This window comes from Protopterus annectens, chromosome 5.part0, assembly GCF_019279795.1.
Source record: "Protopterus annectens isolate FY-2018-M chromosome 5.part0, PAN1.0, whole genome shotgun sequence".
NCBI classification, from domain to species: Eukaryota; Metazoa; Chordata; order Ceratodontiformes; family Protopteridae; genus Protopterus; species Protopterus annectens.
In genome coordinates, this window is record NC_056735.1 from 674374195 (window position 1) to 674396694 (window position 22500).

The 22500-nt window shown below is 44.1% G+C and overlaps 1 protein-coding gene across 4 annotated transcripts in view; it reads left to right on the top strand.

Moving 5' to 3' along the window:
- Window positions 1-22500, top strand: part of CD99 (CD99 molecule (Xg blood group)) — an 809645-nt gene that overhangs the window by 118964 nt on the left and 668181 nt on the right. For all 4 annotated transcript variants that reach the window (XM_044072520.1, XM_044072519.1, XM_044072522.1 and 1 more), the window contains one exon: window positions 2583-2612. In XM_044072520.1, coding sequence (XP_043928455.1) covers window positions 2583-2612 — 30 coding nt within the window. The remainder of the gene's footprint in view (window positions 1-2582; window positions 2613-22500) is intronic.

The window sequence follows — 22500 nt, forward strand, 5'->3', positions numbered from 1 at the left end:
ATATATATATATATATATATATATGTGTGTATGTATGTATGTATGTATATGTGTGTGTGTGTGTGTGTGTGTGTGTATATATATATATATATATATATATATATATATATATCTGTATATACACGTGTTCTCTCCCCCCCCCCCCCATTATGGGGGCACGAAAAACTGATGTAATGGTGTCTGCTGCATGCTTTATTCCCCTGACTACCTGATGTCACATTAGATGAGACCGCAACCGACGCAGGACCCAGACTTTGGTAATCAGGCCAGCTGACTGCTACTGCAAGCAGATATCCCAAATGTGATGACTGTAGCAGTGAATACACTCTAACATCTACATTTATGGTAAGTGTACACAACTGTACTTTTTACTTGCTGTGAGACGCATTGGACAAGTCTCGTCCTGGCATTCACTGAGGCTCTGCAGCCTGGTTTTTGCAATTCCGGTTGCTAGTAATCAAGTCCAAGTAGTGTTCTCTCTACCTCCCTTTTCTGTTCAATTTCCTCCTGTCCTGGACCATCTACTTACTATTTTTGACTTGGATTTGACCTTATTTGTAAAACACCAGTGTGTTGCTATTTCCAGATATCGAGATCAAGATGGTTTCTACTTGGTGTCTTTGAATGTCTCTCAGGCATTCTTGAAGTGCATCTTTTGAGGCTTTCATTGCATGACTTACTGCCTCCTTGGAATTTGTTTATTGTTCAAGTTAATGTAGGGCTGGTTAGATTAATTTGCTTTGCCATAACAAGTTCCAGCTATGGAAGACTGACTTGGTTGCAGTCATTTCAGTCTGAAGATTTTCAGCGTTTGCATTTGTTGAACCTCTTATGTAATTTGTCAAGCTAGTTTCTCTTGGGATTGACTGATGTATACCAACAAAGCCATGTATAAACACTCCCTGTTTTGCACAAACTTTTGTGGGTTCACATTGGTATACTTGACAAAGTGGTGATCCTTGTGTAAGAAATTGGGAAAATAGAGTGGGATATAAGAAATTTGTGTAGCAGCTGAGATTAGATGCCGGTATCCCTGGCATCAATGAAAATATTTCCTTTATTCCAGTTTTAAAGATAAGGGCTACTGAGCTTTGAAGGGAAGTTAAACATAATCCTAAGTACCTTTTATTTGATTATGCTGTTTGTTGTACGATATGGTACAACTTTAAATTCTCTAGTTTAAAAACTCATTTAAATTGCTTTTTATATGATTCAGATTTATATTCTATGAACTCTTGGGCATTGTTTAATTCATGATGATTAGCTTATTTGTTGCTTGTATGAAAGGAAATACTCAAAGCTCTAAAATCCTTGTTTCATAATGGTGAAAGCATTTGCTAAACTTTTTTTCTGTATTAAGGTTTTATTGAAATAGTTGAGGTCCTTTGCTTATTCTGCACACACTGTATTTTTTGGTTATAGTGTGTGTAGATGGTTGCAGGTGTGAAATCCCACAATTATTTTGGTGTTAAATCCCTCAGTCTTCTTCGCTGATGCTAGGGTTTGATAACTTTCCTAATTTCATTATTCATGCTCAGAACAAGCAATTTATGAAACCTTTCCCTTCCCAGTTGGCATCATTTAACTCCCTTTGTTAGGCTGCCACTGTGGGTAGCTTCAGCATTGCCTCTATTGTCACCAGTGAGACTGAACATTAGTAATTTTGCCCTGTGCAGTTATTCTTGTAAATGTTCTGGCTTCTTTTGACACTTTGAATATTAATATCTGTCTGGAGTTTTTCTTGTACATTTGAAATGTATGCTTTGCTGTAATTTGGACATCCTTCATGAATACCTTTTTATTTTCAGTAGGAGGGTGTGCTTTCATGCAATATTTCGTTTTCCTATACATTCTTTTTTTTTTGGCTTGTGTGCAAGGTGTCATTTTGAGCAGCTTTGGGTACTACGGGGTTGTAAGGTCTGCATCTCTACTAGTGGTTGTATGTTTCTACCTTTGTAAAGGCCTGCACTTTGCTTTCCATGAATATCTGTCAGCACATAAAACTGTGGTACTGATCTGTTTCAACCTTTTTATATTCCTCATTTGGTAATATGGGTCTGATCTCTTCCACCTGGTAATTGAAATGTTAAAGTACTTGGAGGACATTGTTGCATTTATTTGCTTACTGTCACAGTTACTGCAGTATTCTGTGAAAAATGCAGTATCCTTCTGAAAAGGACGCCTTGATATTTTACTATATGTGCAACTGTTTGATTTTAGTCAAGTTAAAAATGGTTTGAATATTTTCTGTTGGTACATATGTGTTAAGGTAAACTTGATTTGCATTTAGGTTTGAGTAAATAATGCATTTATAATGTGATAAATTTGTAGCTGTTTAGTTGATATTACTTACATTTTTTGGGGAGGGGATTATTTCTGAGGAGTAATGCTACTGCCACTGAATGTAAGGTGACCAGTATCCATACAGTGCAAAAAATGTAAACTGTTATCACCATAACACTAGACTGTGGATTTTTGTGTTTTGTGAATTCTCAGGCTTCACTAGACTGTGGATTTTTGTGTTTTGTGAATTCTCAGGCTTCACTCAAGTCCTTTTTTTTTTTTTTTTTACTTCTTTCTAGGTCAAGACTTCGATCTTAGTGATGCCTTGTGTGAGTAGTCCATTTTGAGTTTTTTCCTGATCAAAATAATGTATTAATTTTACTTGAGTTGAAAATACTTTTGTTCATCTGTCAGCTTAGAGGCATAGCACAGTTTTGACAGTTTGCATAAAACTGACAGATATGATACTGTTCTAATTGGCTCTGTAATGTACAGATTTGGCTAAGGTTAATACTGGCATAGGAGAGCTGAACGAATGCACAGTGATCAAAAGTTATGCAGAATCGTATCACAGTAATTCTGTGGCAAGGGGGGCCAACTTGCATCCTCTTTTTGTGAGGGCTGTTGCAACTGGGTAGGGGGTCTTGCTTTTATGGCAACCACTGGAGTTGAATGAGATTTTCTATCCCAAGTTCCAAAATCAGGATCTGGTTTATTTTTTATTTGTCAACTGTTTGGTTTCTTCCAGCTCGTAGAATTCTGAAACTTTCTCCTCCCTTTACCCATAATGCCCTAGTCGCCTAGCCTACCTTGGCTCTCCTTTGCCATCTTAGCGTAAGGACGTGGTCACTGGTTACTATCAAGCGAGTGTTTATTCTGTTCCTTTAAGTTAAGATTATTTCATATATTTACTCTCTGCTTATATCTTTAAAGGAAAAATCTTTATACTCCTTTTTGAGTATTTAAGGTACCATTGTCGATATTTCCTTTTGTACTCAATACTCTTGTTACCATTGGTGGTAATTTTCTCATTTCTGTTTTCCTTTTTTTTTTTTTTTTTTTTTTAAATTAATTCTTTTCTTTTAGCTTTACTTATGTCTGAGAAACCTTCAGGTTTCAAAGTGCATAGCCTGCGGCCAGAAAATTCCAAATTTAAGTGCTGCGTCTGTTTGCTTAGGCCCATCTCACCTGGATTAGGATTGAGAATATGTAAGGCGGTCAATTCACAGGCCTTGACAGAGAAGTTAATTCTGAGAGGTTTGCTGCCCTCTAAACCTGCTTTGACAGCCGCTGGGACTCGAACCCCCAACAAGTTGATAAAAAGGGAGATTCTAAAGAATCAAGAAATATCTCTGGATCAGTCTACTTGTCTGTCTCCGATTATTTGAACTTCCAGTAAAAGCAGCGAAAATGTCATATCTGACTGCTTTGTATCCAAGACCTGGATTGGAAAAGTCTGCTCTGATCTAGTCACCTGAACTTCTACCAGATCCTATTCCTTCTTGGTTTCCCTCTCCCTTTTTGAAACGTTTGCCAAGACTGCATTCTTGACAGTATTCAAAGAGTCTGACAGAATCTGATGTGGACCGGGTGAAGTTCCTTGGAATTCAAAATAAAATGGGAGTTCTACCAACTCCCACCCCATCGGGTCTGGAGACCCTTGTCAGTACATCCTCCCTCCTTTATTAGCTCCTTTACATCCTCCCTCCTTTTTTGGCTCCTTCTCCAATCAGACTATTTTGGTTTGGAGCCATTTGATCCATAAGTCCGCAGTCATCTGGTTTAGATCTGAAGATGCCGGCAGCTTAGACTTCAGTGGTGTGTCTGAGAGGTCTGGCTCTGGGCTGTCAGTGTAGACTCTGAAGCTGTTGGAGCTATCGCTGCTCCTCAAGAGATTCAGCACTAGACAGTTTGGCTCAGGCTCCTTCCCCAAATAGTTTGCCTTTGGGGTGGAGGATGCCAGCTCTTCATAGGCAAGTCTTGTCTGATCCATCTGACATTTTTCTCCAAGGCATTTCTGCATTCGAGGTAGCAGAAAGAGCATCTGATGTCCTTCTCATTCTGCTTCAAGTATGGGTCTTGATCTAATCCTTGGCTCCAACTCTGCCACCTCCCACACACTGGCTTTCAGGGTCAAACACCTCCATTATCCATAGCTCTCTGCCTCAAGCCCAACCTCTTCAAATCTCGTTTGCTGCCTGTGGGCCCAGGTGTGATTACCAGATTCAGTTAAGTCTTTGGTCTTATTGAAGAGATTTTTGCACTTTTTGTTGTGCAATCTTTTTTTTTTTTTTTTTTTTCTCCCTAGTTAGCCTTGATAGTCTAGTCTTCTCCTCTCTTATCTAGTTTTTGAGGTGTATTAGGCTCTTTCCTTTTTCTTTTTTCGGGCTTTGGCTCCTCTTTCTCTTAAAAACAAAATTAAAAAGTCTCTAGTTTTAACCCTTTTAATAGTTTTATTAGTTTTAATAGTTCTAATAGCTTTTTTGTCCAGCAGCGTAGTTCGTAGTAGTTGGACAGTCTGATAGTTCTTTGTTACTTTTCTTGTCTAGTAAGGAGAAGGCAACTGGTTTCAAGAGGAGTTTAAGTGCAATAGAAAGATTCTGCACTCATGCTCACAATTGCTGTGTATACTGCTTAGGGTTAGCTTATCTGGAGTACCCTTGCAACATTCGTGAGGGGTTCAACCCTCGATACAGGAAAGGAGAAACCTAAGGGTCATTTGCCTGCTTCTCCAGGGGCTCAACCTCCTTCCAAGCATTCGCTCAGCTCCAAGGTGAAGAAAATGCGCCTCAAGGAGCTGAGGCACTCTTCAGAGCCACCTGTCAAGGCTCTGATACTTTTGGAAAAGACTGTGTCTGTGCAAAGGCCTATGTTGGCTCCATCGGATTGACTTAGCTCCGAGTGAGCCCTCCACTTCAGCTGAGTCTTTGAATCCTAAGTCTCTGGATGTGGATAGTCCACTTAGGATCAGTAGGCCTTTGGATCTGCAATCTTTCTCCAGGGATATCAGTCACTTCGATTTTCTCCAACAATGCCATCTAAGGTCCTACAGATAGTCCTTCTCGCCAGTCTTCAATTACTTCCTCTAAATCCTGTCTGAGTCTTTACCTTGACGTGAACAAAATGGTCTGATGTATAATAAAGGCCCACATTCAGATGGGGATTCTTTCTGCTTTGTGCCCCCATGGATCTGAGCTTGCCCTATCTGTGCCTTTCTCCTTCTGTGATCTGGATTTCGGTTTTGGATCCCCAGGATAGTCTCTCAAGGTATTCGTGGTTGGATCAGAGGGCCTTTGCTTCCTATACTCAGTTTGTTACATTGCGTGCCTCTGCTCCAAAGTTGGATCAGAATGCATCCTGGATTTCTGTTGTGTCCGGGCCTGAGGGGAGTTGTGCTTCAGTGTTCTCAGATCAGTGCCTTCCCTTTGGAGCTTCGGTCTTCGACAGCACTGGTCTGGTTCTATTGCCGGAGTTCTGGTGAGCTGCCTCCATCTTCCTCTATCTCCCTGGGATCCTTGGCTTTTCGGGTGTTAGAAAAGGTTTTCTCTTTCGGAAGAATGCTAGACCTTTCGACTTCAGCAGTACCCTGTGTATACACTGTGGATCAGGGCATTGGATCTAACATTTCTGCCCAGGGTCAGCCTATCGTGAAGGACCTCCAGCCTGTTCCACCAAAGGTGGCCCCTTCCTCTGACTCCTCTCCTGAGTATCCCATTGAGGAGATACGGAAGAGTAAGTGCAAAAGGAGGCATGTGGACTCCCCTATTGAGTCCCTCGCAGAGGATGAGAGGGGTCTCCTTAAAATGCCACCAGATGTCTCATTTACAGACATCCTACAATTCTTGAAGTTTTAAAGATGGCTGGTCTTGACAACCCCCTCTTGTGAGGAATCTGTTCTTGGAGGCCTTCGGAATTGGACCATCTACATCTTGGGTAGTTTCCCCAGTGGACGGTCTTGTAGACCTTGTAGCCTATTGAGCTTGGAAGGAGCCGGACACCATAGAACCAGTTCCTAAATGTCCAGATAAAGTCCTTGTACCCCCCCCCCCCCAGAGGACAGCACTTTCTGGAGTAAAGGTATTCCAGTTGACACTATGGTGGTGTCAGCTGTTACGAGCTCGCCCAGCAGAGCTATAGTGTCCATATGCTGAACAGGGAGTCCAGACCGATAGACAGATTTGGGAAAAGCATTTATGCCTCAGCTGCTTTTTCACTGAGGGCACTCAATTACCTGGCACATGTTAGTCTCCTTCAGAGAGACTTGGTCAAGGAACTCTGATGCTCTGGAGTGTATGCATAAGGAGTTAGATAAAATTTCCCCCAAGCTAACCACTCTTCTATAGTGAACTCCTCCATGAGTCCCATTTCCCACTCAGTGGAGGACTCTAGAGCAGCCGGCATCTGGATCGCGATGCATTGCTCTACTTGGGTGACACACTGGGATTTTGTGGAGCCCTTTAAGGCATCTTTTGCCAATGCCTCTCGATGGTTCCTAGCTGTTGGGGACCATCTGTTAAGGACACACTGACCTGCAGTGAGCAGGAAGGTAAGACTGCTGTGGGGATCAAGTTTTCTACCCCTCAATGAACCACTTCTAGGAATCAAAGTGGGCTAAAAACTTAGTTCAGTAAGTCAGTGCTCTTTTTTTTCCTGACCAAACATGAGAGGCCTCCTCCAGAAGCAGAGGAGGCTACAATGGGAGATGCTGCCCTAAAGGTAGAGGGGGCCCACAGAACCAGGGTTCTAAGGAATTCTTTCCTGACCAGCCCTAGCACTGCTTCTGAGGCCCTGCCTGACTCTCCTACTCTGTAGGCAGTTGGGGATAGTTTTTCTCTGCACTTAAATGCCTGGGCCCAAATCACAAGATATGCTTGGTTGTGGGTCATTATTTCCAGATGCTACCACATTCCCTTTTCTCTTCCTCCTCCAAATGTACTGAAGAGGCTCCCCGACATTCCACCCAGTCAAAGGGAGGTGATGGCTACCGAAATCGCTGTATTGCTGCAGATAAGTCATCCAAGAGGTCCCAGCCAATCAGAAAGGGTCTGGAACTTGCTGCTGTTTTTTTTGATGCCAAAGAAAATGAATCTAAGCAATCTCAACTTGTATGTGTAGAAGACCAAGTTTTGGATGGTGACTGTTCAGTCTGTGCTGCCGTTGCTGAGGAAGGACGACTGGATGTGCTCTGTGGTCTACAGTGATGTGTACTATCCCATAAAAATATAGGTGCTCCTGAAGTCCTCTGCACTTCTGCCTGGGAGCCAGTGACTTCAGTTTTGAGCCCTGCCCTTTGGACTCGCCACAACCCCCCCCCCGCATTTACCAAGTGTATGACAGTGGTTGCAGCTCATCTGTGACCAAGTGTTTCAAGTATTCCAATATTTGGACGATTGGCTCCTGACTGCCCCCACTCAGTGTCTGCTTTGTGTGGCCGGAGATTATCTTTAGTTGCTGTCTTACTTTCTAGGCATTACTATAAATTTGGACAAGTTGCAACCAGTGATGGTTCAGACCTTTGACTTCATTGGAGTACAACTAAACGCTTCTAATAGTTGCTTTGCCACAACATCTCAGCGACATGTTGAAGTTGCTTTGCCACAACATCTCAGTGACATGTTGAAATCTGAAGTTCAAGCCATTCTGAGTCTGCCATCTCCTCCAGCCAGGTTGATTGTAAGAGCTCTGGGATCTATGGCAGCTGCCATTCTTTTGATTCTGCTAGCCAGGTACTGTATGCGCATTCTCCAATGGATGCTGTCTGTCTATTCTACATCAGCCCATATCTGCTCCTGTCAGACTCGTCTGCAGTGGTGGATTTGGGCAGGTCTGATCTGCAGGACTTTCTCTTACCGTACCTTTAGCCACTGTGACCACGGGCCCTTCCTATCTAGGATGGGGGGAAGATGGTCCAAGGCATATGAACTCCCAATAAGAGACCAGTCTGCATATCAACATCTTGGAGATGAGAGCTGTCCTTTTGTCATTGCAAGCATTTTAGTATGTTCTCCCTCCAGGGACTTGGTATTCACTCAGAGATATCAGTAGTATAGTACAAGGAGGAACTCATTTGTACCCTCTGCAGAGAGTCCATGAGGGTGTGGGAATGGGTGATCTCTTCAAACCGCTTTCTGCTTGCAACACATGTACCGCTTTCTGCTTGCAACACATGTACCGGGGAAATCCAGTGTGTTGGCAGACAGGCTCAGTAGGTCCATTCTGATGCCTCATGAGTGGTCCCTCAGTCAGTAGTGAACAAAATATTAGACTGTTGGGGTCTTTCCTGCTGTGACCTCTGTCTCCTTACAACAGCAAATGTAGCAGTTTCTTCACTCCAATTTCCCCTTTAGGGGATTCCCTGAGGGATGCTGTGGTCCACGATTGGCCTCCGGGACTCCTATATGCCTATCCTCTTCCTTTTGATACCAAGATTTCTCCAGAAAGCCAAGCAGTTGAAGTGCACTGTTATCCTCATTACCCCCTTTTTGCCCTCATCAGGTGTGGTTCCCCTTCCTCTGGTCTCATCTCAAGCTTCCTTGATTTATGCTAGAACCCAGACCAGATCTCCTTTCTCACCCGATGTTAATATTCCACTCTGCTCTCCATACACACTTAACTGCATGGTTTCTCTAGTTCCTGCCATTGCTAGAGGGTCCAGGTTCTTCTCACCGGTCAAAGCTGTCCTCTTGGTCTTTCAGAAAGCGTCTGCTAAGAAAGTGTACAAGAATAAGTGGAAATGGTTTTCAATTTGGGTGGTCAACAATCACAATCTCTTCAGCTGCGATTCCCTGTATTCTGTCATTTTGTGGAATCTTTATACAAGCAGGGTTTTAATTTTGCGACCGTGAAAGTCCACTCTGTGGTCATTTCCAACTTCCATTCAGGATTACCTTCAGGGTCTGTTGCTTCTGCTAGGCCATGTAAAACCTTCATGAAAGGTGTTTTTCTACTGAGGCCTCCTATTAAAGATCCTTCTTCATGGAATTTGACTCTCTCCTGTTCTACCATCTTTCACCCAGAGTCCCTTTGAACCAGCTAAGGATTGTGACGAAGTTTTTGTCATGGAAATCAGCTTTTCTTGTTGCCATTACTTAAGCTAAAAGGGTATCCGAGTTGAAAGCTTTCTTCCAAGCATCCCTACATTATTTTTCACAAGGATAGGGTTTCCCTTCGTACTAACCTTTCATGCCAAAGATGGCTATCCCTAAATGCGTTCACTTACTGGTGTTCTTTCCTAACTATACTCTAACAGAAGGGAATACCTTTTACATTTCCTAGATGTTCACAGGCAGCTCAATTTCAACCTGCATGGGACAAAGCAGTTTAGAAGATTGTAATAGCGGTTTCTTTTTCTCATAATTGTAAGGGCCAAGCTATTTCAAAAGTGACAGTAGTAAAATGGATTACTAGTTGTATTTCCTTTTGTTTATGAAAAGAATGAATGGCAGTTGCTTGGTCTTCCAAAAGCTCATTCAACAAGGCCCATTGCTGCATCAGCTGCTTTTTCGTCTAGGATTCCCATCAATGAAATTTGTGCTGTAGCCACTTGGTCTAACTCTCATACTTTTGTGACACTGTAAATTAGATGTGTCCAGGAGCAGAATGTTCTTTGGTTCATCGGTGCTGTGGCATATCCTTTCTTGAGGCCGGCCAAGAAATGTAGCTGGGGACTCTGACCCATACGTGAAGTAGAGTGAGGAGGACAACATCTGATTTTATTAGTTGTGTACTTATCATAACTTGGTATGTCTGTGTGGTCTTCTCATTCTGCTGCACCTTCCCACCTAGCCATCCCCCTCCAAATTAGATGTGGTTCTAGAGGATCTGAAACTGCCTCTGTTAGACCTTTGGTTCCAGGTTGAGCTCTCTGTTGTCTTTTCTTTCCTATTCTGCCATCACCCAGAATACCACAGGACAAGGACAAAATGATTGACTTTAACAATTGGTTAAGCTTCTGGTGTCATTCTGAGGGAATCCAGTATCTGTCTGCTTGGGATGACATGGTCGACAGACCACGATGCTTTGACACAGATGGCCTGCACCTTTCGTCCCTGGGATTCCGGATACTAACTAAGGCTCTTGCCGCCCCTATAGTGCCTTTTTTAGGCAAGGTTCAAATGACAAATTCACCACCGTAACAGGAACAAGCAAGCAAAAACTGAGGGTAATGCTACTCAATGCTAGAAGTCTAAATCTCAAAATGCACTCACTCAAGGCACTCCTTAAAATGGAGAACATCGATATCTATGCAGTGACTGAGACCTGGTTCAAGGCTCCAGAGAGCACCCCTGCACTACCAGGCTATAACTCGTACCACACTTTCGGCCATGTAACCTGGACCGAAACACCAAAGACGGAGGTGTGTCCATATTCATTAAGGATATCCACACCTCCAGGCTAGTTGCTCAGCATAATGCATCCAAGATTATCCAAGTGCAACTAACTCTGGGCAAAACTGCAGTCCAAATTGTAGCTTGATACAGATCCCCCACCATGCCCCAGGATTCCCACTACTCTTTTCTTGATGTATTGGAAAATATTGGGGTTCACCCAAACACCCTAATAATGGGCGACTTTAACTACCCCACCATTAACTGGGAAAACTACTTGTACCAACTCCTTAGCTCACCACTTTCTGGAATTCATTAACTCCAGTGCCCTGGATCAACTTATCCACACCCCCATGAGGGACAACAGTATCCTAGACCTAGTCATTACCAACATGAGTGACCAGTGTTCCACACCTGAAGTCAACTTGTTGGTCAGATCCAACCATAAGCTAATCACCCTTGATATCCACATCCCGCCCCCATGCCCATTAAGGAAACCACGGTAAAAAATTTCTCCAAACCAACTTCATGCTTCTTAAGACAGAAGTGGTGAACTTCATGACACCCATGCAGATGGACAATACAGTAACAGCTGCTGAATCCTGCACAAATGCACTCTTAAGTACTTACACGAGTGCATGGATCGTGCTATCCCAAACAGAACCAAGACGCTATCCTCCAGAAAAAGGAAGCCAATCTGGTGGTCCCCTGCCATAAACTGTACAATAGATGGAAGAAACTGTTGCAAAAGAGAGTAAAATCCCATGATTGGAGGAGCTCCCTGGTCAGCCTCAGTAAGGAGCTGAGATCCCTTATAAGATCCTCCAAAGCTAGCTACGAAAATAAAATTGCCACTAATTCTAAGGACAACCACAAAGCATTCTATAGCTATGTCAAGAATCTCTATGGCAACAACCAGATCTGTTCTGAGTTGCAGCACAACGGCACGAAAATTACAGAACCAACTGATATTGCTAGCATCCTAGCAGATAGGTTCAGTGCTAACTTTACCCCCCCCCCCCCCCAAAGGGCCCATATCTATACAGGACGAATGCAGAGTCCCTGTAATCACAACTACGCAGGTAAAAGCTGCACTCTCTCTAAAGCCAAAAACACAGCATCCATGGGACGGGACAACATCCCAGGCTACATTTTACATGAACTTCAGGACGAACTGGCTCCCCACTTAAGCACCATGTTCAATAACAGCCTCACATCAGGCTTTGTGCCCACTGAATGGCACATGGTTATCCCACTCCACAAAGGGGGAGCCACCACTGATCCCGGGAACTATAGCCCTATTAGCCTGACGAGCCTGGTCTCCAAGGCCATGGAACGTATCATCATGGAACTCCTAAACAAAAGACATTGGTAACCTCCAAAGTCTGTATCCCACCCAGTTCGAGTTTGTGAAAGGCAGATCATGCCTCCTGAACCTGATCAACTTCTTTGAGGCAGTCACCAAAGCCGTAGATGAGGGTAAGGTGGTTCAGACAGCCTATCTTGACCTCGCCAAGGCTTTTGACACCATTACCTATTCTGGAATAGCTAGACTCACTAAGCTAGGTATAAATCCCTACATCACAAGATGGGTTGCCAAGTGTCTCACTGACAGAACCCACACTGTAAAAGACTCCAAATCTGACCTCAAACCAGTGAAAAGTGGAGTACCACAGGGTTCAGTCCTGGACCTCTCCTGTTTGGTATCTCCTTCTCTGAAGTACAGGCTAACACAGAAGGCCTCTGGCTAACGAAGTTCGCAGATGACTGCAAACTAGGAGCCATAGTAAAGTCCCCAGATGATGTGGATATCCTACAGAAGGGCCTCACTGAGAAAGATGCCTGGTGTCAGAGCCATGACCTCAAGCTTAATGCCAAAACGTGCAGTGTCATCCCCTTTGGCAAAAACTCTATACCCATGAACTACCACATAGGCAGCAATCTACTTAACACTGAATGTGTGATAAGAGACCTTGGGACTCGGGTGGACAGTAGTCTCTCCTTTGATACACATCGCCACGGTAGTCAGTCCTTCTACGTGGCACACCTCATCATAAAAGGGTTCTCATCCAGGAAAAGAGGTAATTGTTCCCCTTTACTCGACACTCATTAGACCCATTATAGAGTACAATGCCCCTTTTGAAATGTACCTCACAAGACATCTGCAGCAGCTGGATAGGCCACAGAAGTACCTCACAAAGTGGATTACTGGCCTCAAACAAATGCCCTACATTGACCATCTCAAAAAACTACAGCTTTATTCCGTAGCATATTGCCTACTCCGAGGAGATCTCTGCCTAACATATAAAGCTGTACCAATCCCAGAGCTGTTGGATATGCTGCACCTAAAGAAATCCCAATCCGCTTCGAGCTACACACTCTAGGGACCTTTGTCACCACAATAAACAGGACATGCTGGAGTGATATATTCCTGTCCCAGAGACTTCCCATACTCTGGAACAGGCTACCCATCTATGTCAGGCAAAGTTCTTCATTAGCACTCTTCAAGAAAAATCTTGAGTGGATGGGAAATAGGAAATACACCCCAGGGATCACTTCTGTGTCTCTGCTCGACAGTGGCACAGGAAAATAACTTTCTTGGGTGGCGCAAGCCAGGGAACCTTGTTGGCTAGGCTTACGTAAGCCCTTGGGCCGATTGCCTAGTTACCTACCTATGAACCTATGCTTATTGGGGCAGCAAACTGGATCTGGGGAGGTTGTGCATGAGGCAGAGGGTTATGGGTAGGGGAGGAGTTTGAGCCTGGAAGCTGAAGTCTGTGGGAGGTGGCAGTTGAATCCGTGGATCGGATCAGACACCCATATGTGAAGCTGAATGAGAAGAGCACAACACAGATGCCAAGTTATGGTAAGTACATAACTAATAAGTTCTCTGTTGCCAGAGTTGAGATTTCTCTGCCCTCTTTGGATCCGACGGCAGAATTCCATTTGACTCTGCAGCCAGAACCTCAATCAGCTGTGCCATTGGGACAGCCAGCCCACGGAACAGCCAGCCCAAACCAGTCTCTACCACCCAGCAGGGTATAGTAATCTCTTCTGACACTTCTCCGGAGCATCCTGTGATAAAAGTTGGTACTGCCAGCACAGGTAGCTGGAATTTTGTAAATAATTTTGTCATTTCTGAATTTCAAACTGATTTGTAACACCAACATCTTGTATCAGTGCATTAGAACTGTATGTCATGTGTATATCAAAGTGATTTGTACTGACGTTTGTGTTGAAAAGGTATTTGTAAAGTGCTTGTGTTTGAAATGTATGCACCGTTTGCCTTACTGGATAGAAAAGAAATTTACATGCACTATTGTAAATGTTTTAAATGTGTATGTTTTAACAGAGGAAATGGAGGGTTAACCTAATTCCAGCAGATTTTAGAAAAATATCTGAAATTTAAATTACTTTATAGGCTAGGCCATAAAGATGCAATCTCAGTCTCAAGAGAGCCAGAGACTGTCTGTAGTAAGAAGCTTTCTGTATTGTCTTTGGGGTGAACTGATCACTACTCTGGAAGCATAGAGGTATGCAGTTTTATGACTTACACAAAGGGCTTTTGCTCAGATCTTTGGCAGGTGCTTGTGTATTTTTACAGGTAGGTAATTGAGTCCTGCTAGTTCCCAACAATGGGGGTTTTGCCTGGGAACTAGAAATCAGGTGACAAGAAGTGATGTCATTCTGCAAGCTATCCCAGCAGTAATAGTTTAGGTATTTTGAGAAGTCTGAGCATTCTGTATTCTGTCTTGGACCTGACAAGAAGAAATATTCACCACATAATCTGCCTTGCTGTATTAAATAAGGTATTTGGGTATAGTAACTTAGTCAGGAATATAGTGAAATTTAGTTTAGATATTTTTTTTCGTTGAGCCCGTCCTGCAGTGTTTTAAATATTTCCTGTGGTTTTGAACTCACTGTGAATATATACTTGGTATTTTCATGTTTTTATTTTTCTATTAAATATATTACATACATTTTAAAATGTAATTGTGGTTGTTAGTAGATATGCAAGAACTCTCAGAACTGAAATATATTTGGTGACATTGTAGGTCACTCCTAATGGCCTTGCTTTTGGTCAAACTACCATTTGTATTGATATTTCACTCAGTATTTTGGGTACCCTTGGAAGAGCCTTAATGTAGCTGGCAGGAGTGTTTGGCAGTCGTAACTACCATATAGTCTGTGTAGAAGGGGGCATAACTAGTAAGTCTGTGCCAGCGTTTCCCAGGTGTGGGTGTGTGTAAATGAAATCTGTGTGTCAGCTACTTGGGCAGGGACATGAAGCACTGGTTGGACAGAGGGTGGTAGAGACCTTGGCTTGGACACTCAGCTGAAATCTCAACACTCTAGCTGTGCGAGTGGGGAGTCTTATGCAGGATCTGGAGAAAGCAGGAGAAACTGGCCCCAGACTGATGGTGGTCTGTGCGCTCTTAAGGAAAATTGCACTTTATGCAGAGAGCTGCTTCTGGAAATGTGTACCTGATGTTCTTTGTGTTTCACTGTTGCAGTCCTCACACTTTGGTATCCGGGCCGACTGAGGGTTACCTGCAGGCAGATAACCAGAGTCTTGGGATTTCTGCGGATGTTGTCGCTTCTTCCATGGCGTCAGGTCATCAGGGGTATAAAACAGGCAGCCGACGCCATTACACAAGTCTTTCTTGCCAAGGAAGGAGCCCGAAGCAGTTTGCAAGTGCTGGTTGGCCGCTACCTGAAATTTTCATTTTTCTAGCTTCAAACCTGAAATCTTCTAAAGCTAAGTACCCCGCTGGGGATTCTTTTTTTTTTCTTGCTCTAACCAGTATCAGAAAACGTTAACAATAGTCTTGCCTGTGGAAAGGAAATGCCTCAGATTTTCATTCTTACCGTGTCAGCTGTTAAGGCCCAGACCACGATGTCCCTCACTGTCAGTTTTGTGCCTTGTTTAACGCCCGAACTATTCGTCATTAGGCTCTTTTTCTAATTTTTTTCGCTGTCTTTCTCCATATTCCGAAATGGCTTTGATAAGCCATCAGACTACCGAGCTTCCAAAAAAAGTAAAGACCGAGACAGACTGCATAGGTCCAAAACTGCCGACTACTCTTCTGTTAAGCTAGTCGCCAGTCCACCGGTACTCTATGAAATGCCTTTGCAGCCCCTGATGCCCGCTTCTACAAATTTGCAGGCCTCTGCTGAGACCCATTTGAGTCCGGAATACCGTGAGATGTTTCTTTGACTATGGAACCTGCAGATGTTTCTACCTTTGATGGGTCCAGAGCCGCTGTGCAGGCACCGGCTTCTGAGGTTGTATTCTGACTTACCAATGTTTGCATTAAACAGACAGCTTCGGTTTTAGCTAAAACTACAGAGTTACTCAGGCCCAGAGTATGCACCATGCCTAGAAAATCTACCAAAGTGCATGCTCAAGCTCCCATGCCACAAAAACAAATGCTTGGCATAGATGAAGACCTTATTTACCCCAATTAGGGGAAGCCAGCCTTCCCCTTCTAAAAGGCAAAGAATTGTTTCATTCTGATTCTCCAGACCAGGAGTTCGATTACTCTGACCCTTCTTGATTGCCAGGGCATACCCTTATCAATCTGAGGATTCAGATGAAGAGGAATCCATTCCCTCTGCCTCCCCTCCAGAGGATTTTTCTTTTGGTGAAACTTTGCATACTTTTAAGAGCATTTCTGCTGGGAATGCCAGGACTGTTCTCTGTCCAAAAAGGGACTCAGAATTTTTAGAGTTGCCTCAGCACAGACCTCTAGCTATACCCCCCTGTCCTGGATATTGTAGACGTCTTCATGGAATCCAGTCTTACTCCAGACACTTTACTACCCACCTGATTCTCACAAATTTCTCTCTAGGAATCCTACTGGTGATCCAGAGACCATTTCCCAGGGACCTATAGGCATTAAGGCTACTACAGCCAAAACCCCTACCCCTTCAAACAGGGATTCCAGAGCTTTAGACAGACTTAGTAAGAAGGTATATACCTCTGCAACTCTTGCCATCAGGGTATTGAATTGCCAGTTTCATATGGAAATAATTAAACAAAAAATGGTGTTATTTCAAGATTGTGCAGAAAATAAAGATTTACAAGAGCTGATGTATTCTGCAAACCAGGTTAGTAAGCATACTTTGCAGTGTGGTTTTGATGCCCTTGAAGCATCTTGCAGGGCTGCAGTCACAGGGTCTGTACTGAGAAGGCATGCTTGGCTGAAGGAACAAACCTTGCCAGATCATGTCCAATCAAAATTACTAGATGCTCCTTTAAATCAGCACCGTTTGTTTGGTACCAAAGCAGAAGTTCTTAAAAGGATGGAAGGAAAAAGCGAAATCTATACAAACTGTTAAAGAATCCTTACAAGTGCAGCTACCTAGATTCAGTAGGCATTGGCCTTCTAAAAGCTGGCCTTCAAGCCAAACCTAGGGGAAACAGGCCACCAAGACCAAGTCTCATGGTATGCAGGGATCTAAACAATGGAGTACTCCCACCTCAAAAACAGGGAGTGGTAAGCCGCCCCCTTATGGAAAAAGTTCACAATGACTTTTCATTTATCCTTCCCAGCCCTGCCCAGTTACTTGTGCCCCCTAGGAGGAAAACCCACCCTTCATGCAAAAGACTGCATGTCCATTACTCTGGACCGATGGGTCCTAAACATTGTATTCCTGGGTACATATTCTGCTTCCACTCAATGCCAACCCCAAGCGGGTTTCCAGACCTTCCTCCAAACCAGTGGGCAGAGACTCAAAAGCAGGTGCTTTCCCTGCTCATTATCAGCTTTTCAACCTGTTGAGTAGAACAAAGGGGGCAGGGTTTCTACTCCGGACTTCTCCTGGTGCCCAGAAAAGAGGGCTCTTGGCTCCCAGTACTGGATCGGTCAATTTTCAACACCTTTCTGATGGTCCCAAAATTCAAGATGCTTATTCTGCAACAGCTTCTCCCTGTGCTAGCCAAGGATGCCTGGTTAGTCAGTCTAGACTTAAAAGAAACTCATCTGTACATCCCCATAAGGGAGTCATGCAGGAACTATCTGTGCTTCAGGGCAGGCTCTATGCACTATTTGTTCTCTGCACTTCCCTTTGGCTTATCTACTGCACCCAGAGTGTTCACAAAGTGCCTGTCTCCGGCCATTGCATATTGCAGGCAGAGAAATATCCAAAGTTTCCAATACTTGGACGATTGCCTGATTCAGGCGGACAGTCAGGAACTGCTGCTTCTGCACCTGGCATTTGTAAAAAGCCTTCTCACTTCATTGGGGTACACCATCAACGAAAAAAAACAATCACAACTGGTGCCCAGTCAAGATTGTATTCCTGGGAGCAAGCATGGATACAACTTCCCAGATGGCATTTCTCACTTCACAAAAACAGGTCTGTCTGACCAACTACTTCAAACAACTGGCCACCAGAAACCCAGCTATCTGCAAGGAAAATACTGAAAGCCCTAGGGTTCATGGCCTCTTGTATTGCTAATTCCATTTGCAAGACTGCATATGAGGAAACTTCAATGGTACTTGGTCTTTGGTGCCAACATTCTCAGGACCTGGAAACGATCATTCCAGTCATACCTTGTCTATGGGCAGAGTTCCTTTGGTGGGCAGAAACATGCAACCACAAGAAGGGGCTGCCTTTCACTCAACCCTTCGCTGCCCAAAGCCTGACTACAGACTCCACAGACTATTCATGGGGGGCTCACATGACAGGCAAATGCATTCAGGGCCACTGGAGCCCAGGCCAAAGTGTCCTGCACATCAATCAAAAAGAGATGCTAGCTGTACAGAATGCTCTGACAGCCTTCAAATACCTAATCCTTCCAGGACAGCTGCTGATAATCAAACACCACAGTTGTCGTACATAAACAAGAAGGGGGGAACCCATTCTTACCCACTCTGCAGGTTATTCATGGTCCTGTGGAGCACAGCCTTGAGCAACTGAGTGCATCTACAAGCTCAATTCCTGCCAGGCAAACAAAATTCACGGGCAGACTTGAGCAGAAATCTCCTAGACCCACGAGTAGAAATTGGAGCCCAACACCTTCAACCTTCTGATCCAGAGGTGGGGGACACCAGAGGTGGACCTCTTTGCCTCCCACCAAGAACCACTAGTTGAGCAAATTCTGTACCAGAAATCCTCACAGCAGGGCCTGGAAGGTGGATCCCCTATCCTTTTAAATGGGAAAACCTCTCAATGTATGCCTTCCCCCTCTGCTCTTCCTCTCAAAAGTACTACTCAAGATCAAACCGGACAGGCCAAAGGCAATTCTTATTGCCCCAGACTTGCCACGCCAGTGCTGGTACCCACTGTTACGCAGTCTAACAGTGCCACCCTGGCATCTTCACGACTCCTACCTTGCTGTCTCAGCAGGAGGGACAGATTTTGCATTCACAGTTGCAAACCCTAAACCTTGTAGCCTGGCTTATCCCCTGAATACACCACAAATCCTCAGCAAACAGGTGCTGGACGTCATTCTTGGAGCCAGAAGGCCTAGTACTAGGAAATCCTATGCTGAATAGTGGAAAAGATATTCTTGGAATCCGTCTCAAGGAAAGGACACAGCAGTGCCCTCAACTCTAATCCTGGATTACCTATAAGAGCTACTCCAGAGGCCTATCCTTCTCCATTAAGATTCATGCCTTTGCCATCTCTGCTCATAATACTGAACCACCTCTTTTTTTCTCACCCTCTCATCAAAACAGTTCCTCAGATGGACTTGCGACTTAAGGCCCCCTAGGAGAGCTCTCACCCCCTGCCTGGGACCTTAACTTTGTACTGGAAAAGCTCACGCTTCCCCCCTTTGAACCTGCTGCTTCAGCAGAGTTAAAATTCCTCTCTTGGAAAACAGCCTTGCTGTTGGCCATAACTTCAGCAAAAATGAGTTACAGGTACTATTTGCTGTGGAACCCTTCATTATTTTCCATGCCGACAGGGTTTCCCTCAGGATTAACCCGTCCTTTATGCTTAAGGTGGTATCCACTGTGGCTCTAAACCAATCCATTTGGCAATCTTTTTTCCTAATCCTCAGAATAAAGGGTAAAGGATCCTGCATTCCTTGGACGTGCACAGACAGCTCAGGTTCTACCTGGACAGGACTAAACCTTTCAGAAAATCTGACTAGGTACTAGTCAGCTTTACTACAGGGGTAGAGGGCAAGCCCATTTCAAAACAAACCATTTCCAAATGGATAGCACACTGCATCCATTTCTGCTACAAGCACCATGGAAAACCTATCCCACGGGGGATCAGACCACATTCCACTAGGGCTACTTCCACCTCCACAGCATTTCTCAGGGGAGTCCCTACCAGGGACATTCTGGAAGCTGCAACCTGGAGATATTCTTAGTGTTTCACTGTTGCAGTCATTACATTTGGGTAATCTGCTGGCAGGTTGCCCTCAGTCGGCCTGAACTTGCTGTCTCCTCTTCCATGATGTCAGGTCATCAGGGGTATAAAACATGCAGCAGACGCCATTTTATTAAGTCTTTCTTGCCAAGTAGTGGCCGAAGCAGTAAGCAAATGCCGGTAGTCTGACTCCTGAAATTTTCGTATTCGAGTTTCAGACCCAGTCTTCAAACTAAAGCCAAGTACGCTTTTGGGGAAACTTTCTTGCTCCTTACCGATGTCAGTAAAAGTTAATAATTGCATTACTTGTGGGAAGCAAATACCTCATAAGGATTTTCATTTGTACTGTATTCCTTGCCTAGATCCTGATCATAACGTGCCTTGCTGTCATTTTTGCTCTAGATTTAACCAACGCACTATTAAGCGTCTGTATATTTTTGCTTCTAAATATTTTGGTCCAAGATGTTAATGCCCTGAAATGTCTTCTGTTAGCAATCGGAGTACCGGAGTTCATAAACGCAAGGAAAAAGACGGACTGTCAAGGTCCAAAACAGACGACGAAGTTTCTAAGCCAGTCGCTGGTTCACCGGTACTCAGTAAGGCGCTTTCTCAGCCCCTGATACCCGCTACTTTTGAGTCACAGGCCTCTACAGAGACCTATTCCAAGTCCGGTATGCCGCGAGATTCTCAGTCTTGAACCCGCGGATGTCTCTCCCTTGGATGGGTCCGGAGCTGCTGAGCAGGCATTAGCTTCTGAGGGTGTTTTCAGGCCTCAACATTTTTATATTAAACCGACACTAGCAACAAAAACAAGGTCAAAAACAATTTCTATGTCTAAAAAACTGACGCATGAGCCATGTGCTCAGGCCCCTATGCCTAAAAAACAGATGATCAAAATGGCTGAGGATTTAATTACCTTGATTAGGTGTTCCCAACCTCACCCCCCCCTGCTAAGAGGCATAGGCAAGGCCACTGACTGAATCTTCAGATCAGGTTTCATTTCTTCTGATCAGGAATTTTCTGTTCCACCCTATGAGGATTCTGATGCAGAGGAATCCATCCCATCTGCATCTCCTCCTGAGGATCTCTCTTTTTTGGTGAGACTCTGCATACTTTAAGGTAACATTTTCACTGGGAGAGTCAGGACTTCCCTGAATCAAAGAGGCTTGGGGATTTCCTTCCTCAGCATAGGCCTTTGGCAATACCTCCTGTATTAGACATTGTGTTTTCGGAATCAAGCATGGCTCCGGATTCCCTGCCTCCAGTCCCTAGTAAGCCATACAGATATTACAGGGTTCCTGACTCCCACAAATTTCTCTTCAAAAATCCTGCTGCTCCTGAGACTATATCTCAGGGTCCTAAGGGTGTAAAGGCCACTACAGCCAAAAATCCTACCCCCTCTGATAGAGATTCCAGGGCACTGAATAAATGGGGCAAGAAGGTTTATAGGTCTGCAACCTTGGCAATTAGGGCTTTAAACTGCCAGTTTCATGTGCTTAAATATCGACAGCATGTTATGGGCTTACTGAAACAGAAAATGTTGATTTTTGATTGTGTGGAAAATAGTTACGGGAATTATTGCATTCAGCAGAGCAGGTTGGAAAGCATACTTTGCAATGTGGTTTTGATTCCTTGGTGGCCTCTTGTAGGGCCGCTGTTACTGGATCTGTGATTAGAAGGCATGCCTGGCTCAAGGAGCAAAATCTACCTGACCATGTTAAAGCTAAATTGTTGGATGCACCTTTGCAGCATGATGCTCTTTTTTTGGTAAGGCAGAAGATTTTAAAGAAAATGGAAGACAAAGCTAAATCTATGCAAACTGTAAGCGATTGCTTGCAAGTGCAGCCACCCAGGTTCAGTAGGCACTGGCCTACTAAAATTGGTCCTTTCCTGTGTCCAACTGAGCCACTCTGGTATCTGGAGCCCTTTGAGCGGCTGGATTTGCCCAATCACAGGGTTCTTACAGATCAAAGCAATGGGGTGCCTCCACCTCCAAATCTGGAGGAAACAAAGCACAACCCTACAGTAAGCAGTCTCCATGACTTTCCTCTACCAGCACTAAGCACTTAACTTTTGGCAGCCCCCTTGGGGGGAAACTAGCACTTCATGCTCAAAATTGGCAGTTAATTACCCAGGAGAGGTGAGTATTAAACTTAGTATCCCAGGGGAACAGATTTAATTTCCATACTCTGCAAATTCCAAATGGATGGTCGGATCTGAGACGAAACCATTGGGCAGAGGCCCAGAAGCAAGTCATGTCCCTCATGGATACGGGGGCTATTCAGCCGGTACCAGAAAAGGAAAAAGGACAAGGTTTTTATTCAAGACTTTTCCTGGTACCCAGAAAAGACTATTCTTGGTGTCCAGTACTGGACTTATCGATTCTGAAGACTTACCTGGACATTCCAAAAGTCAAAATGCTGACTTTACAACAGCTACTGCCTATGCTAGGCAGGAATGCTTGGTTAGTAACTCTAGACTTAAGAGGCATACCTGCATATCCCAATAAGGGAATCCTGCAGAAGATACCTCTGCTTCAAAGCAGGTTTTTTGCATTTAC